This window comes from Leopardus geoffroyi, chromosome D1 (genome assembly GCF_018350155.1).
Source record: "Leopardus geoffroyi isolate Oge1 chromosome D1, O.geoffroyi_Oge1_pat1.0, whole genome shotgun sequence".
NCBI lineage: Eukaryota > Metazoa > Chordata > Mammalia > Carnivora > Felidae > Leopardus > Leopardus geoffroyi.
The window spans coordinates 16980578-16998899 of NC_059329.1; the positions used below are offsets into that span (position 1 = coordinate 16980578).

General features: G+C 58.2%; 1 protein-coding gene and 1 long non-coding RNA gene across 6 annotated transcripts in view; one reads left to right on the plus strand and one right to left on the minus strand.

Annotated features, from left to right (window-relative positions):
• Window positions 1–2028, plus strand: part of LOC123600791 — a 107390-nt gene extending 105362 nt beyond the window's left edge. For both annotated transcript variants that reach the window (XR_006713798.1, XR_006713800.1), the window contains one exon: window positions 1784–2028. This is a non-coding gene — a long non-coding RNA (uncharacterized LOC123600791). The remainder of the gene's footprint in view (window positions 1–1783) is intronic.
• NECTIN1 (nectin cell adhesion molecule 1) overlaps window positions 1–18322 on the minus strand; it is a 94552-nt gene that overhangs the window by 30241 nt on the left and 45989 nt on the right. For 3 of the 4 annotated variants that reach the window (XM_045483174.1, XM_045483172.1, XM_045483173.1), the window contains exons 2-5: window positions 17367–17717; window positions 16533–16835; window positions 16003–16120; window positions 14420–14571 (exon numbers count right to left, since the gene is read on the minus strand). In XM_045483174.1, coding sequence (XP_045339130.1) covers window positions 14420–14571; window positions 16003–16120; window positions 16533–16835; window positions 17367–17717 — 924 coding nt within the window. Of the gene's footprint in view, window positions 1–1690; window positions 5975–14419; window positions 14572–16002; window positions 16121–16532; window positions 16836–17366; window positions 17718–18322 lie in introns of those variants that run through there. The other variant, XM_045483175.1, reaches the window with a different exon arrangement.

An 18322-nucleotide genomic window follows, 5' to 3' on the forward strand; every position in this document is an offset into this window, starting at 1 on the left:
GAATGAATGCACGCGTGAGTGAAGGATGCAACCCTCAAGTTCTTCAAGTTCATTCTCTTAACCGTCGGCAAGCAGAGTGGTCAAGGTAAAGAGGAAGGGAAAGAGGCCTCCACGGTATCCAGAAAGCGGCTCTGGGTGCCCAGCTATCTTAGTCCTGTTCCACAGCTGAGGTAGGGCAATGGTGGGCACACCCAGGGGGACCTTAGCCACCCAGACAGGTCCTGTCCCCAGGACCCCAGGACCCCTGTCCCCAGCGTTTGGTCCTCTGCTGTGCTGAGGGTGGGGATGCGGGGACAGGGCCGAGGGTTGAGGTTGGGGCAGAAGGACCCTAACGAGCCAAGTTCTTCCCGCACCCAGCTCAGCTAGCACCTAGAAAGCTAGGTGTTCCCTGGACTCCCGGGACCCTGGGGGAAGGGGCCAGATTGGGCTCCTCCCGCCAGGAGAGGCTGTGGCTGGGACTAACTGGCTTGCCCTCCTTCCGATGCCAGAGAAAGTCTTGGCTAATTTGCCGGAACGCTCTAGTTAAATGCCAATTAGGACGTTCTGTCCACTGCTCTCTTCCAATATATTAATAATGTAATTAAGCATTTATTGCCTGCGCAAATTAAAAATTAACTTGAACGGACAGCCTGGAAAACTGAGGAAGTGACCACTTAAACAGCCAATTTGCATCTCGTTCGCGAATCCGCATCTAAACGCAGTCTAGGGTGCTGGGTTTGGCCTTCCAGTGAGGGGCCCAGTCAGCTGCCAACAGCTGCCGGCTGCTTCTCCTGGCCCGATTCCACCTGATTCCTGCTGGCCCTGGCCTCCCCACCCCGATCCTAGGAAAGGAGGACGGGGCTTCCCCCCACATGAGCAGGAGGGCTTTCCGCTAAGTGGCCACCTTGGCTCTCAGCATCCCTACCCCCTTTTCTCAGAGGTGTATGGTGTGGATTTCAGGGAAAAGAGGCTACCGGGGGTGACTGGGGAAGGTGAAGCCCCTGCCACTCCCACCTAGGATCGATTTGTCCTGCATTCCAGCCCTGGAGATGGGAAGCAGATGGGAGGGGAGGTAAGCAAGGAATGAGGACACCCTCCCTGCACCCAGCCCCGCCCCCCCCCACCCCTGGAGATGAAGGGCTGGGTCTCTTGGAGAGCCCTGGCAGGGGACAGAAGATAAAGCTCCCCATCTCTTCTCTGTCTGACACTGCAGGCGATAACTGTTGGCTTTCCTCTCCAAAAGACCACAGGAGGCGAACGGGCAGGAAGGAGCAGGGCAGCAGGGAGTGGGCGAGAAAGGGGAAGGGAAGAAGCCTGAGCTGTGCTCGGCTGCCGGAGGGCAGCAGAGGCCTAAACTCAGGAAGGCAGGGACTCCGGCCAGCCCAGGGAGGGCTCTGCCTCCTCCCTACCTGTGCCTGTAGAGGCCCAGCCTTCCCGCCTCTGCTGCCCACCAGTCTTCCCGGGTGTGGGTGCTACTTCCTGGCAGAGCCTGGGAGCTGGGGTGACATTTCAGGCGGGACCCTGACCGCCCCCCACCCCGGGAGGCAGGCTCCTGCAGGGGTCGGTGTCACTGTCCCAGAACCATGGGACCTGGGCACCGGCCAGAGGCTCCCTCCCCTTCACTACCGTGCTGGCCCATCTCTAGCTCTCCCCTGTCCCCGTGCCCCCAGCACGGCCACCGCAGGGAGACGAGCGACACAGGCAACCAACGTTGTTTTAAACACTTTATTTATAAAAAAGTACATTTTTTTTTCCCTCAGTACATTTTTCAACTCATCATTTTTTTTTTTTTTTTTTATACAAGTAAAAGGGGGTGATGCAAACACCCTCTGGGTCAGAACCAGGAGAATCTGCTGGGTCGTCCCGGGACCAAAGACGAACACGGTGACGAAGAAACTGATGCCAAGGTAGCGCATCGCACTCGGAGGTGAGGGGTGGCAGCTTCTCCTGGATTTTGCTTCCATTTGTACAAAAAGAGAAAACCGTTTTTTTTTTCTTTTTTCCGGCCAAGAATCCCGTTCCTCACAGCAGGAGTTAGAAGAACAGCACCGGCAGGCAGGGGGCTCGGCTGGGCCTTACGGTCGGGGCAGCAGCAGCAGCAGCAGCAGAGGCAAGGCCTCGGGAGCCCCTCACGGCACCCGTAGCCACAGCAGGTCTCTTTGTGGCCTGGGAGGGGCCCACGTGCTCCTTAGCAGGAGAGGGCTCCTGGTGGCTTCAGAGGTCTCTGTCTGGGCCCCTGTCCTCCCAGGCGGGTCACCCACATCCACCTAACACAGTTCCCGATTCCTCTGCTTGGAGGGTGGCAGAAAAATTATTGCACCAGTGACTTGGGCACATGGAGGGGGCTGATGGGGGGGGGGGGGTTGTACGCCCGGGGAAACAAGGCCCCCGTGAGTCTCTCTTACGGCCTGAGCACTGGGAAATCACGTCTCTGCTGCGGGGCTTTCGGCAGGACCAGCCCGTTTCTCTGCCGTGTCTGCGCGTCTGTGCGTGTGCACCTGTCGGAGGGGAGCGTGCCCCGTGTGCGCGCAGACGGGGCCCGAGGGGGCCGCGCTTGCCTGCTCGTGGTCACCGATTCCCTGCTGCTGCTTTTCGGCTCCTTCTGATGAAAGGGGACTCGGGATGGTTCGCTTACACGTTAGAACAATATCAAAATCTTAAAGAAATAGGGGGAGCAGGGGAGCAGGGTCGGGGGCAAGAAGAGGGAGGGTAACAAGAGGCGGGGTGACAACGGGGGAGGCCTTGGCACAATGAATACCAAGTTTATTTCATCTCCAGCAAAGGCAGAAGGCTCAGCTCATGCTGGGGGCACAAAGGAGAAGCAAAAGATCCTCATCTCTCTGTCGGGCCAGACCTCCCCTTTGCCCGCTGGCTGTGTCTGTGGTCCCGGTGGCAGTGCCCACCTTCCTGCAAACTCGGGGCGCAGAAAGCCCCATCTCCCCAGGCCCGAGCGCCGACCCCTGCCTGCCCCCGGCCTACCCTGGGCCCCTGAGGAGCGACCGCCCTGCCGGGTGTGCTGCTGCTGGACAAGGTAGGCAGGAGCCTCCCACGCGGCCCATGCGTGTGGCATGGACCCCATACTTTGTGCTTTGCTTGGGGGGAGGGCATGGAGGTGTCTTAATGGGGACTCAGGGCTTTGGCTGGGCCCAGGAGCCCTCCTAAGTACATCACATAATGAGGAATAGGGGGTGGCAGGAGGGAGACTTTCGGTTTCATGGTTTCAAGGGGTCAGAGAATGCCTCTATCAGGGAGGCCCCTGGGATTTCCTCCTGCCAGGGGGTGGGGGGTGGGGCAGGAGACCAAGCAGAGGGGCCAGAGTGCCGTGAGGTGGAATGGGGCAGTGATGTAATATGGAAAAGGTCCTCTGCCCTGGGGTGACACTAATACTGCTGGGAGAGGCAGCCCGGCTCCTCCACCCTTCTCTGCCCTGTGGCTTGAAAGACCCCAGGATTTTCTCCCCCATCTCCACCCAATGCCAAGAGGGGAGAGCTGCCCCAGGGCTGGCATGGCTTCAGACTTCTGCTACGTGGCTACTGGGCAGCCAGGGCTGGGGCTGGGGCAGTGGGGGCCGGGTGAGGGTGGCCCAGCTGGTGGGCCCAGGGTTGCCAGGACAGAGACGGGGCTGGAGGGGGGGGGGGTGGTTAATAGCAGCACCAGGGAGGGGAGGAGAGGGAGAGGGCTGGGGCCTGGGGCTCCCTTGGGAAGCCTATGGCAGGGTAGGTCAGTGCCCGTGGGGCACAGAGTGGTCTGCTTCCCTCCCCCCGCAACACTTGCCATCCCACAGAGCCCCTGATGGCCTGGGTTAACCGGAACCCTAATGGGCAGGCATGAGCCTGCTCTCCCATCCCAGGGTCTTTCCTATCTAGAGTGCCCGGGGGGGACCGGGGTGGGCAGATGAAGGAACTGAGGCACTTTGAGCTGGGGGAACTGAGAGAGCTGGGAGGGGCCTGTCCCCCACTGTACAGACAGGAAACCCTCGTCTTGGGTGACGGATGGGCCCCGGAGCCCCATTCAAGGAGGGAATCTGTAACTCAAAGGGAAAGCTTCCCCAAGGTCCCTCCCGCCCCATCCCAGAACGGAGACCAGGGATAGCTGAGCGGGGAGTGGAGAGCAGGGAGCAGGAGCTGCAGAATCGGGATTCCTGGCTCCCCCATGCCCCTTGCACTTTCTGGCAAGCCCAGAACATCTGCATTGGCCTTGGCGGGTGAGCCACCACCTACACTCTTCAGCATCTGTGTCTGCAAAGCTTCTACCCGGTGGACTCCCTTCCCCGCACCCTCCATGGTGGTGCTCAGTCACCTGTGACTCCCGGACAGCCTAGGGACCCCCCGCCCTGACTCCCCAGGAGAATCCAGACAGAGTTGCTAGCACGTGATAGAAAAGGGAGAAATCTGAGAACCTCCCATGCTGAAAGAAGCAATTTAGGGCCAGCCTGAGCTCCTAGGGTGGAGGCTCCAGGGGGCCCTGGTCTCTGCCGTCCCTGGAGGCTTCCGAAGGCTGGCCCCATCCTCAGCTGGGAGGGAAGAGGTGGGGCAGGGAGGGGTGGGCCTCGGGCAGTGTCCGGCCGGGGAGGGCCTGTGACCCCAGGGGAACGAGGGGCAGACACGAGTGGTGAGTGTGCATGTGGGTGCGTGTATGTGTTGGTGGAGGTGTACGGGAAGTGTGGGCCACCTAAAGTCCCACTATGTGGGGAGCAGATAGGGGTCAAGAGGACAGACACACCAGAGCTGGGCCAACTTCACTCTCTGCTGGCCAATGAGGACAAAAAGTGTAAAACCAACCTCACCAGGAGAACATATTGCCCAAGGCCCCCCCGGTAGGGACCTCGATTCGATTCGCTTAACAAACAAGACAACCCTGGGTGCTTTGGAGAGGCCTCTCCCTGTCTCTTGGGTGCAACGACTGTCTAGAGCGGGGTCCCCAGCTCCTGGCTGCTCGTGGCAAGGGGTGTGGGCTCCCCCTCCCTGGGAGAAGAGCGGCATCCGGGGGTGGCTTGGGGCTTTTCCTCTCGGAGCCCCTCAGCCCTCCACCCCCAGTGGAAAGAACACAAATTCCAGTGTCGGGGGGCCGGGGAGGGCTGGCTCCCCAAACCCTGGAGGGACGCCCAGGTACACAAGACGAGAACAGGGCTCCCCACAGAGAGGGCAGGCGGGGGGGGGGTGCGGGGGGCGGGTGGTGGCGGTGGTCAGGGGAGGGAAGGTACAGCGACACCAAAGCCACAGTGAACACAACACCACGGGGAGGGCGGGGGACAGGGAGGAAATCAAAACAAAGCCAGGTCGTGTCTGCCCTGGGCTCCCCGCTCCCCGGCAGTGTGGGGCTGGCTTTGGGCAGCGGGGCGAGTCTCTGTCGAGCTCCTGGAGGAGTGGGCGAGTGGGGGAGGGCAGGGGGCGTGCGGGTGGGGGCCGGGGAGAAAGGGGAGCCGACAGAGGCTCCGGAGAGGGAGGCTACACGTACCACTCCTTCTTGGAAATGAAAGACCCGTCGTTCTGAGAAACCATGTTCTCGGCCAAGTCCAGCTGCTCAGGGTCATACTGGTAGCCCAGAGTCCGGTCCCCGTAGCCGTCCTGACGGGCCTCTGCCTCATCCACCGTGAAGTAGGGCCGCTTGGCGTCCTCGTCGTATTTGGGGTGGGGGCCGCCCACCTTGCGCTCGCCCCCTCCGCCGCCCTCCTCCTCCTCTTCTTCCTCGTAGCTGCTCCCGCCCAGGGGGCCAGCCTTCTTCTCATCGTCCGAGTCATCAGGGTACTGCAGGTTCTGGGCCATGGGCGGGTGGTGCTGGGGGATGCCCGCCTTGCTGTAGCCGTTGCCATACACGTGTTTCTTGGTGCTGTAGTCGCCCTTGAAGGTGTGCCTGCGCCGGCGCAGGGCGACCACGATCCCGCCGACCACGATCACCACCAGCAGGATGCTCCCCGCCACGCCCCCAATGATGGCCGTGGGCACCGGCCCGGCGCGCCGCCCGTGCTCGGGAGGAGACGGGGTGTAGGGGAATTCTGGGTGAGGAAAAGACACGGAGGGGGACAGTGTCAGTGACTGCTCCTGGGGGTGGGGGCGTCAGCAGGGATGGCAGGGAGGGAGCGAGGCAGGGGACGGAAAGGCCAGGAAGTGGGCCCAAGGCCCAAGGGTGGCTCCAGTTCCACAGGCCCCTCGGTGCCCCAGCCCTCCAGTGTGCCGCAGTATTGTGGCTGAAGCGGGCGAAGAGGCAGAGAGTCCCGGAGCCCCGGAGGCTCCATGCTGGCTTTCTCCTTGGCTGTGGTGCCAGCCTGGATCACCCCCATTAGTGGAGCCCACCGTGGACCCAGTGTCCCCTAGCTGCCAGTCACCATCACAGCACCTTGGGAAACAAGTATGCTGTTAATTTCTAGCCAATGCTCCAGGCAACACGTCTTAGGTTAAATAGCTTGCCTGTGGCCACCAGCCAGTGACTGACATTGGTTCTCTTGCACGGAAACCCTGTGCAAATGTCCCCAAAAGTGTCCGACGCCTGCTGCTCACTGGGTACCCCACGCCTGATTTCACCTGCTCCCAGGGCACAGGGAAGAGGGCGGGTTCCCAGGCTGGCCCCATAGATGCCCTGTGAGTGCCAGAAACCAGGGCTGTGGCTCTCGGCTGCGGTCTGGCCCTGAAGGGCAAGGTGGGTGCCAGGGGTGCTGCCAGCCTGGGCTGTGAGCAAAAGACACTCAGCATGGCTGTGCAGAGAGGGGGCACGAGCGCACGTGAGTTCACGGCCACGATGACGAGTGGCGTCACAAGGGAGCGCGTGCCCGGGCACACCCTGGCCCGTCACGGCGAGCCTGCATACCTGTGCTGACGCGATGAACGTATGTGTACGAACATGTGCGCGCTGAGGACAGGGTGGAAACAAGAAAGCAGGAAAGGTGGAAAGGAGGGAAAGGAAGTAGGTGGGAGGGAGGGAAGGCTGGGCGGGTGACTGCTCGCGCTGTGGTCAATGCTGCCCGGAGGGGAGACTGAGGGAGGCGGTTCCCAGCACCACCACAGGGTGGCACCGGAGACCACGGTTGGCCCCGGTCAGGAGGCACAGGTGGGCAGGTTGTCCAGGGAACCTGGGAAGGCTGCTGGGCTATTCTAGGCCCTCCTCTCTTTCGGCCAGGGTAAAGGTGTATGGTTTGGGCATTTGTTCCGGTCCCTGGGAATCGGTTTCTGCCAGCTCACTCCCTGATTGAGCATCACTCATTCCAAGGGAATCCTGCTCCTCCTATGGGCCCACTCCCTCCTCCCAGAGGTAAAGCCGGCCCACTCCGGCCATGTGTGTGAGTGGGTGGGGTGCTGGCAGCAGCAGGCAAGAGCAGGGCAGAGGCTCTAGAAGAGAAGAGGAAAGGACTTCCGGGAGTCCAGGCTGGAAGGGCTGATGAAATCACGGGGGCCCCGACAAGGGGAAGCGATTTGCCTGCAGTCACATGGCTGAGCAGGGACCACCCAGATGCTCCCGTTCCCGGCCTCTCCACATGCAGGAGTTGGCAGAGAAACACAACCACTTGTCACCACTGTGTCCTCAGTGTAGGTCACCGAGTGGCTGCCCAATAAATATTTATTGAATATTTGTCCTCACCGCTCACTTCCAGAACGGTTTCCGTGGAACCTCAAGCTTCTCCTGCTTCACCAGGTCTGTTTACTGCCTTTAAAAGGGCTGCACACCTGCTCCCCAGGAAGTGGGAGCTGCCTCCACAAGGCACACCCAAAAGGCAGCTAATAGGAACCTGGCCTCTTCCATACTTTCTACCCGTCTGCTCCCTCTTCAGTTCTCGCCCCATATCTGAGTGCTCTCTCCTCTGTACATCTGCCTCATTGCTTCACCCATACACCCACCCATCCACTAATCTGTCCATCCATCTATCCATCCACCCACCCACCCACCCGTCCACTTATCCATCCATCCACTCACTCATCTATCTATCTATCCATCCATCCATCCATCCACCCACCCATCTATCCATCCACCCATCCATCTACCCAACCATCCACTGATCCATCCACGCATCCATCCACCCGCCCATCCATCCACCCATCCATCCATCCATCCATCCATCCATCCATACATCCACCCATCCACCCACACACCTACCCATACATCTATCCCCCCACCCATCTACCCATCTGTTCATCCATCCACCTATCCACCCATGTACCCATCTACCAATCCACTCATCCACCCACCTATCCAATCAATTTGCTAGTCACAGGATACAAAAAACTCACAGCCTATCTGGGGAACCAAATGACACCCTTAGGGATAAAGCCGCCCGCAGACAATCAAGGACAGTGGCAGAGAAGTGCCTCAGGAATGCAGGGGAAAGAGGGCACTGTGGCCTGGAGTTAGAAAATGTTTCTCAGAAAGACTTAAGCCAAGCCTTGAAGGATGGCAAGGACTTGGAGAGGCCAAGAGAATAAGAAAGGTCTCCAAATGGAGGGAACTACGTTTCCTTTCAAGTCTTTCCATCAAATCTTGTTGACTTCTCCTATTCAATTTCTTACCACTTCATGCCAGGTTTTACTGTAGATTCCTGAATCTCCCACCTTCATTTGGTCTCTGTTCTCTTTCAGTCACCATCCACAGTCACCAGGTTAATTTCCATTGCGTACACACTGCCACTCCCTTTCTCAAAGACTAGCAGTAACGTCCCTCCCCACTGCCTGCTGGACCACGCCAGTCTGGGCTTCAGAGCTTTCATCATGCCACTTGATCTTGGCCTTGGCTAACTCACCATCCTTGCTGTCCAAGTTGATTCTTTCCTTCAAGCCTTTGCTCATGCTGTTCACCCTGCCAGGAACGCCCTTCCTCATCCCCTCGTGCCCATTTCCGTTCTTCGTTCCTGTCTTTGTGCAGCCTGGCCTTCTCCAGCTCACACTTCCCTGTTCCCTTTTGAACTTTTATGTATTAATGGTCTACACATCTCATTCTAGTAGAAACAATACCCAATTCCATTCCATTTGTCATATACTGATATATGATGGTAAAGCCTCTGATGAAACACCCTGTAGTAAATGCAACTCAGGATCCACCACAATTGGCTCTGGTCCTTCCGCCAGTTTTCAAACGGCTAAAGTTCTCTCCCGAAGGAGCGAGGAGAAGAGCTGGGGAAATGGCGGACTCATGATAATTTGGGACTGCTTCCATTCAATGTGTTACAGTTGTGTGCAGTAGAAGTTCCATTATGTTTATTCTTATGCTTTTTGTGCCAGCAGAGACCCAATGAACAATAAAGCTCTCCTACGTTTTATTTGACTAGATTGAAGTTTTTGGCCCCCACTAATCACAGTATGGTAGTTTACTACCCGTTTCATGGGCGTGGCTTGTGTCCCAAATTAGTGTATAAGTTTGAATTTAAAGTAAATCTAGAATCTGACCATTTCCCACCATCACCACCTCTCTAATCCATGCTACCATCATCGGTCACCTGGATTATTGTAGTAATTGCCTAACCGGCTTCCCCGCTTCTACCTTTTGCCTCTATAGATGATCTTGAATCAGGAGCCACAGAGATCCTGTTAAGTCTGAAGAGCTTCAAATGCTCTACATGACCTGTGCCTCTGCTCTCCACCTCTGATTCCATCTCTTGCTTTCCTCCTGGCTCACTCGGCTCCAAACTTCCTCAGGGCCTTTGCACTGGCTGCTCTCCACCCAGGAGGACTCTGCTCCCATGTCTCAGGTTACTCCTTCACCTCCTTCAGGGCCTGGATCAAACTTCTCATTGACATCACCTTCTCACCAACGCCTCCCCTGACTGCCCTGTTTAAAACCACAGCTCACAAACCCCACCCCTGTACTTGTGACCCCTTGACCTTGCTCTTTTCTCCAAGTCACCTTCAAAATGACTGTAATTTTTCAAATGTATTCTGTTTGCTGTCTGTCCTCCTTCTGTGCTAAAACATAGACTCCAGAGGGACAGGGACAGGCCACTGCCTAGCATGTGGCCGGAGTTCAAGAACATTTGTTGAATGAATTGTGTCAAGGCAAAGCTTGTCTTAGAGCTGAGCCTCTGGGTCCCCCTCTAGGTCCTTCTGTTTCACTTTTCTTCCCCAAGTCCTAAGGGAGTTTCCTCTTCCCTGGGGTTCTTTTGGGACCAAAGGGAACCCTGGTTATCTGCTTTAGGGCCAGGTCTGCCTAGAGGTAGACAAATGGCTGAGATGACTGTCCAGCATTGCAGACTTCCGTGTGAAGATGCCATATGGGGACCTCATTCATCTGCAAGGAGAGGCGGCTGCTTGGTGTGCAATGAAGCACCCGCCCGCCCCCTCTGTCCTTCCAGCTGTCACGGTCAGCTAATAGTTCCTGGGGCACCAGAAGCAGAGCCTCAAGGGCCTCTGCTGGCCAGGGAGAGAAGAGCTGGGTGGTGGGGTCTCACGGGCCTCCCTCACATCGTCTTACAAAGCGGGCAGCTCAGCCCCCTTTCCTGAAGGACTGCAGCCTCCACTCTGGGATGGCAGGCTGGCCGGGACCCTGGGGGCAGTGGGACCTCTGCATTCCTTTGGGGCCAAGGTTTCCTGACTGGGACGGGTGGGCTGGTACAGGGGCTTTGGATGGATCTGAGGTGGAGGGCAGGTTAGGGTTTATAGTCTGGTTCTGGGATCTGGAGGAGTTTTAGCGTCAAAGAGGATGTTTGGGCTTGCTTCTAGAACCAACGCCTGGTGCTTCCTCAGGCAGGCGGGAAATGCTCTAGCATCACGGGATGAGGCCGGGAAGCTGCTGGAACTACAGCTCCCAGTGTGAAGTTCAGGGGCTGCAGGGAGAGTGGGAAGGCCCGGGGTCAGACAGCTGCAGCAGCTGTGTAGGCCACGGGGCAGGGCCTCGTCACGCCAGAGAAGGACCGAATCCTCCCAGGGGCGCAGACACAGCTGTCTGTTCAGGGGCTCCCCGACACACCCTGCCATCTGCCCGCCCGCGGAAAGGCATGTTTGCCCATGGCACAGCCAGGGTTCCCGTGTGCCCACTTGGCCTGCACATAGGCACTCGTCTGCTTGCGTTTACACGTTCAGAGGCATGTGCCCTCCGTCCCAAAAGGACCCCGAAGCCCCACCAACACGCGGTCACAGGAACACCTGGTCTAAGAGGGAGGAGCCCTGTTACCTTCACCTTCAAGTGGTTGTCCCCAGTGGATGAACCTGGGGCTTCCTGGAAATGGGAACTGGGCCAGACGCTTGCACCACAGTGGCCTCCCTGCTCTGCTCCTAGAGCGGCCTGGATACTCTTTTCCCAACAGCCCCCATCCCAGGGATAGATGCTGCCCCATTTGGCTTCTTTCATCTGGTCAAAGCCGTACCCTGAGCGCCCATCCCCGCCTTTCACATTACCCCTGGAGGGAGAAGGGAAGGAAGCTCACTGGGTTGTTTTGTGACTGTTGGGCTAACCCCATGAAATTGCTCTCAGTAGTCAGATCTCAAAAATGGGCCTGTGTGAGGGCCCCAGGCCCCATGGACACGTCCACGCCAATTCTGGGGAGTCTGTCTCTTCGTCCTCATGACCATAGCCGAGGCCTGTTGCTTCCCACTAGGGACATCCTCACTGTACAGCCCCTCCCAAACGCTTGGTCTAAACCACCTGCCTCTCTGCTGAGAACCCTTGAGAGGCTCCCCTTTGGCGACACAGAGAAAGCCCCACTCCTTCCGGTGCTCCCACCATTCTCCTCCCACAAGCTTCCCCTGCCTGGGGACCCCCACCCTCCATCACTGCCCACTCACCCTTGTAGGAACAACTCAAATGCCACCTTCTCCAGGGTCCAGGGCCCTGAGAAGCCTGTGCAGGTGCAGTGCCCCGCACACGTGTGCCCTGCACACGCACGTGTCTCTGGCACACACCCTGCGGCCCGCCTCCTCCCACCCCTGCCCCGGCTTCTCTTCATTTTCCTCTCCAGATGCACCCAGGGCAAAGCTATTACCCGAACGGATGGCCAGAATGAAAAATTAAATTTCCACTTATCCGTCTCGCTGATGCATTCCCTCCTGACCAGTGGGGCTTGGAGCACAGGGCATGGCTGTGCCCCCACAGTGGGCCCCCAGAGAACGTGATAGGCACCAGCTGATGTGGGACAAGGGCCGGTGGTGTCAGCGGCTGCTCGGAGATTGGCCGTGAGCGCCAGAACACATGGCTGTGAAAAGGCTCAGGCTTCCCGGCTGAGCCGTCTTGCGGGCCCGAGAGGTCCTCCCTCGGGAGGGCCGGCTAAACAGCTCCCGGGCCCATCAGTGATTCAGTGGGCACCACGCGTCCCTGGCCTCTGCCTAACTGGGCTGTCAACAAGAGTGTCCTCATGCAAGTCACCTGCGTGTGACTTTGCTTACCAGCCCTGTCTCTCTCTGTGCCTCCGGGGAGCACGGGAGGCTATGTTGCATGCGTCTTCCAGCTGGAGCCCTGGGCAGCTTGGCCCGCCTGTCCACAGGCCAGCTAGGCCTGACCACAGATCCCACGCAGGGCATCCCACTGCTGCCATCAGCCCCAAGGAGACGGCCTGCCTCCACGGCTGGCTTCGCGTCCTCCCTTTCCTCTCTTTTCTTTAGCCTGGGCCTGGGAAGTGCCCCCTTCCCTTCCTCCCTGCTCCTGGATGCCATTGAGTCCCTGATGAGCAGCGTGCATTCACAGTCATCCTGCCTCCTCTCGAGCTTTGGGAGAAGGGAGGCCTCGACTTAGCTGGGTAGTGCCACCTGGCCCCATTAGCCTAGAAGGGCCTCTGGCTGGTCCACTCATGCCAGGGGTAGGATCACGGGAGATCACTGCTCCCGTTTCTTGGCCCCCTCCCCTGACTTCCCAGTCAGCAGTGTCTCCAGCCAGCGGAGTATGCATCTGGCCTGAGATAAGTATGATGATCTCTGTCATACAGACTGGGAAGCTGAGACTCTGAGACGCGAAAGCGACACAGCCAGGAAGAACCGCTACGTGACCACACTCAGGCCAAGTCTGACGTGGCCCCTGTATGACATGCCTCCCTGTGGCGTGGTTATGCTCCCTTATGAATACTCCTCATCCCTGTCTGTCCCGTGGCCCCACGGCCAGAGCTCGGGCACCCGTGAGGCTCTTACTGAGCTTTGCCCAAATTCTCTCCAGGAGGGGAGAAGTCTGTGCTTCTGGCCCCACCCCACCCCCAACCGCCCCCAACCCTAGCCTGGAGGACGGGCTGCCATAGCTATTCCCAGGCTCCACCTCGGAGGCTTCTACTACTTCTGGTTCACGGGCAGGGAGTTGACCAGTGTGAGCGCCACGGGCAGGGAGTTGAAGAAAACAGCAATCGACAAGTGACTCCACCTTCCCCTAGTGAGAGTGGGACAGAACGGCCCCGAGTGTGACTGCACAGGTAGGTGCAGACCCTGGACAGCTCCTTTTGCCGCTGTGCCTCGGAAGGACCCACACATGAGGTCTCCTACTTCTGGGACGCGGGCCCGGAGCCGATGTGTCTGTAGGGCTTGCCCAAGTCCTGTGCCTGGAGTCCAGCAACCACTGCCCAACTTCCCAGACTCCGGAGCCCGGCTCCGGAACCCGGCTCAACATCTCCCTGAGGTCACTTCCTGTCCATCCCCCCAGCCGCATGACACCCCGTCCCAGGTGGTTCTTTCTGTCACTTTCTTTTCCTGCAACTACCTCAGCCACAATGTGAAAGACACTCCCTCTTCTGGCTGTGAAGCTGTGATGGCAAGTTTACCCCTCTCTTGGCTTGTTTTGATCCTCCCATTAATAATGATAATGACAGGGGCCAAGATAATGATCATAGAGCAGGGGCCATTTATTGACAGGCTGGTCTGCGCTAGGTCCTTGGCCCGCATTACGTACATTCCAACAGGAAGCTTTCAAGGCACTTCGAATTGTGCCCATTTTCTGAGGAGCACTTGTCCACGTCCCTGCTGTCTGACATTAAAACCCATGCTCCCTTCATGGCCCACATGAAGTCTCCCCCAAGACAACCTAGCTCTTTGCTCCCTTTGCCCTGAGAGGGTCAGGCGGCCGAATCTCTTCATCTGCACCGACACAGAGAAAAATGCAGGGAAGACAGCAATTCAGGGCACACAACCACCATGGCTGTGGGCTGTCTCCGTGTGTTTCCTCCAGTGTCCCTGCTTGAAGACAGCCTCACCCTCCCGCCCGCCTGTGCGGGTTTCCTGAACTGCAGGAGCAAATGAGCTCCACCTCCAAGCCCAGCCCCACCAAGCCGGCATCACAGGACCTGGGCAGGCTCTAACACCTGTCCCCCCACCGTTCCCCCACCCGCAACAGCACTTACTTCCTCTCTGCTGGAGCCTCTCTCTGATCCCTCCCTGATCGGGGGTCACCCTGTTTCACACACAGCCTCAACAGAGGAAAGAGAAAAGCAAAGCAAGGCCAGTGGCCAGATCTCAGGAGAGAACCAGAGGAAGGGGAGACAGAAACTTCCTGCAGTGACCTAGTCCAAAGGCAGAGCGGTGGGTGGGGAGAGGCAGGACAGGGGACAGCTTCCTACCTGTGATATTGACCTCCACCTGGCCCGAGCGGGTGCCGATGGGGTTGGTGGCCTCACACACGTAGGTCCCTGCCAGGCTGTAGTTGATAGGCCCCCTGAAGAAGAGGGTTCTGTTCTGGGCCTCCACGCCCTTGGGGAGAGAGCCATTCAGCCTGCAGGGATGGGGAGACATGGCAGTGGGTTATGACCCTCCAGCCCAGAAGCTTCCCCAGGTGTCACCCAGCCTCCAAGACGCCCATCCCTCTTGCTGAGTTGATAGGCAGGGTCTGTCTTGGACGGAGTACCAACAATAACCACAACAATAATCTCTTGCGTTTGGCAGATTCCCATTATTCGGCATCTCACGCTCATGTCCCAGCACTGAGATGTAGACAGGCCTGAAAGGGACTGGTCCCACTGAACAGACGAGAAGCTCTTTGAGTTCAGGGGCAAAGAACATAGCTAGTAAGTGACAGAACTGGGGCTCTAGCCAGGTCTTTGGCTCCTGGCACAGTGCTCTCCCAACTACGCCTGGTTCCTGGTGGTCGGTCGTTGGTTTCCTGGGTTGCTAGTTGATAATATAGATGTTCGGGTTCTCACCCCAGATCTACTGAGGTTGAACCGCTGGAGCCACGGCTTGGAGATCTGTATCTTAACAAGCTGCTTAGGTGATGAGATGTGACCCATGTGGAGGAATCGTGCTCCGGTACACTATCTCATTTTCTTGCTGGGCATATCATAGGCCATTTTCCTGGGGGAGACACAGGGGAGCCTCCTCCTGATTTTCGATGTCACAAAGCTATTATTCTGTTGGACCTAGCAGCTCCCCGGTACACAGAGCCGAAACTGGTCACTTGTACCTTCAGATAACACTTCTGGCTCCAGAAAGTGGAGGGTGAGAACTAGCTAGGGCAGGCCAATGCCTTCTACTTCCAGGAAATAGAGTGTAGACAATGTGGGCAGCCATCTCCTGGCCATCCATGTCAACCCGCTCCCTGGCTTCCCCATATCCTCCTTTCTATGCGTCCCATCCAGCTTTTCTCTGGGAAGAACCTTGGCTCAGGCCATCAGAGCCGGCTGGAGGGGCAGACAGGACCCTTCAAGAGCCAGGCTCAAAGACTGTGAAGCCAAGAATGGCATGGCGGGGTATGGGGCAAGCACTCCACGGATGCAGGCATTCTGGGGTGACAGCTGCCCCCTCCTTGAGAATCTGGGGGTGCTGGAGAGAAGGAACGGGAACAAAGAAAGATCTGGGATGCTCCAGAAAGCCAGCTTCCCTGGGGACACCTCGATAAAAATAAATACCGGGGGCTGGGGTGGGAGTGACTCAGACTGAATCACCAAAGAAGAACGACTAGATTCTTTATTAGGGGGAAGAAGGCAGGCGGTTGATGAGGGGATCCCCCTCTGGCAGAATGGTTTGTCCCACTGACCCTGATGCTGTCGTGGCTGGGGTCTCTCGCAGCCCCTCCCCTTCTCACTGAGAATCCTGAACCAAGACCCTAACTTTCTCCCCACGTAATGCTCCTGGAGGTGGGGTGGGGTGCCTCCCTGTGACCAGCTAGGCACCCTGCAAGGCGACCAGCCAGTCCCAGAGCACTTACGTGGTCCAGTGGTAGTCGGTGGCAGGAGGGTTAGCATCGGCTTTGCATGTGAGCTTCACATCCATCCGCTGCAGGTACCAGTTCCCATCAAACCCCTCGATGGTCACCTCGGGCTCGTCTGTGGGGCAAGGGACGATGTTTGAGAAGGGTGAGGTCAGGAGAGCAGGGCTTGGGGCGAGGGTGTGAGCCTCAGATGGGGCTGGGGTGGAAGGGGCAGTGACACGGAAAGAGCTGGAAGACGGGGAGAGAGGGGGGAGGACCCTCGGAGCAGAAGCAGCAAGAGAATGGAGGAAGGAGGAGGACAGATGGGCACAGGAAGGAGATGGGGAAAAGAGGGGGGAGGACAACGCACCCCTGAAAAGAGAAAGGGAGGGGAAGGCTGGGGGGCGGGCAGGAGCAGAAAGGGGGCAAAGGAAGCAAAGGAAGAGAGATCGGAGCAAAGGAGGAGGGAGGGCTGGCAAGAGTGGGGCGGTAGGAGGGGACAGCAGCACCCCCCACCCCGAAACCCGCCTGCGCTGCGCCCTGCTCACATTGCACGTTGAGGGTGAGGCTTTCCCGGAAGCGGTCCATGTGGTAGTTGACGATGCAGGCCAGGGTCTGCTGGTGGGCTTCCCGGCTGGGCACCAGGCGGTAGCGGCTAATGACGGTCACCGTGCCGTTGGGGTTCCGGATCTCTTGGTACTCCGCCTCGCCCTTCAGGCGCGTTTCCCAGGACACCACGCTGGGAGGCTTCCCGTTGGCCGAGGTACAGGTGGCCACCAGGACCTTGTCATCCTGCCCTTTCTTGGCTCGAAGCACCGTCTGGGTGCCCTCTACCCAGTTGGTGGGTTTGGCTGCGGGGAAGCAGAGGGAGCCGTGGGGCTAGCGCTACGGCTTCATCCAAAGTGTGCTGGCCCAGGAGGTCACCCTGGCCATCCCTGCCTCTGAGCTGTGCCCAAAGCCCCTCCCAGCCCTTCTCATGGGGACTGCTTCATGTCTAACCTGTGTCCTTCCTGCCCTACCTGGCACCCCCTTTGGTCAAGCGGAGGCTTTCCTGGAGTCTTGGCGTGCTCAAGGCTGGCAGCTCACGTGGCCCTTTTCCTTACCATGGTGTCGGAAGCTTCTGCCTGCTTCCTGGTCACCCACAAAGTACCCTGTGGTGGGGCTTCCAGCCCGAATCGTGACCCTCAGCTCTGTGCACAGCTAAGGCCTTGCACCCAATCCCGAGGGAGCTGTGGGACAGCCTGGCCGGAAGGGACCGGAAGCTTTGGGAGCATGCCAACCAAGGAGACTGTCTGGGGCCACCGAGGCACACGATGAGGGTGGCCAAGCCCCAGGCCACGGGCCTCTGCACGAGCAGGGAGGGAGGGGTGAGGCCAGCTTACCCATTACCGTGAGGTTGAGCTGGCTCTCTCGATTGCCAGCAGGGAAGGTGGCGAACTCGCAGATGTAGACGCCCTCGTCCTCCAGCTCAAGGCGGGAGAGGCGGATGGTGCCGTCGGTGAAAGAGGGCCGCAGGAATTCTACGCGCTCACGGTAGGGAGCCAGCACGGAGACGCCCATGGCGGGGTTGTAGATGGCCACATTCTGCTTGGAGCCGTTGGTGGCCTTCTGCCACGTGACCTGGGTGATCTTCACGCCGGGCAGCGGGTTGGCGAAGCTGCAGTGCAGGACCACGTCCGTGCCGATGAAACCGTACATGGAGTCGTTCACCTGGACCACCTGGGCGTGGGCGCCTGGTCAAAGGAGCCGGCGGGAGTGGTCAGTGACAGGCACAGCCGCCCGCACCCCCCCGCCCCCGACTCCCTGTGCGCTGCTCTCTTCTTTCTACCTCTTGCTACTCTTGATTCTGATCATAGGAATAAATAATTGCTTGTTCCTAAAGCACCCTGGAGGATGCTGAAAAAGACCGTGATCCCCACCACTCAGAAGGATCACTGATCGTCTTGGAGGAAATCCCTTCTTTTATTTTTTTCTCGCTATATTAATTTCTCGATCTCCAGGTTTCTCTGCATAACCATCTTTTTTTTTTAAGACGAAATCAGAACGATACTGTACGTATTGTTCCATAGCTGCCTTTTCGTCCAGTGATGCATTACCCATAGTGCTCCACTGGGCAGTAAATATATACCTACACCCTTATTTTTTTTTTTTTTTAATTTTTTTTTTCAACGTTTATTTATTTTTGGGACAGAGAGAGACAGAGCATGAACGGGGGAGGGGCAGAGAGAGAGGGAGACACAGAATCGGAAACAGGCTCCAGGCTCTGAGCCATCAGCCCAGAGCCCGACGCGGGGCTCGAACTCAGGGACCGCGAGATCGTGACCTGGCTGAAGTCGGA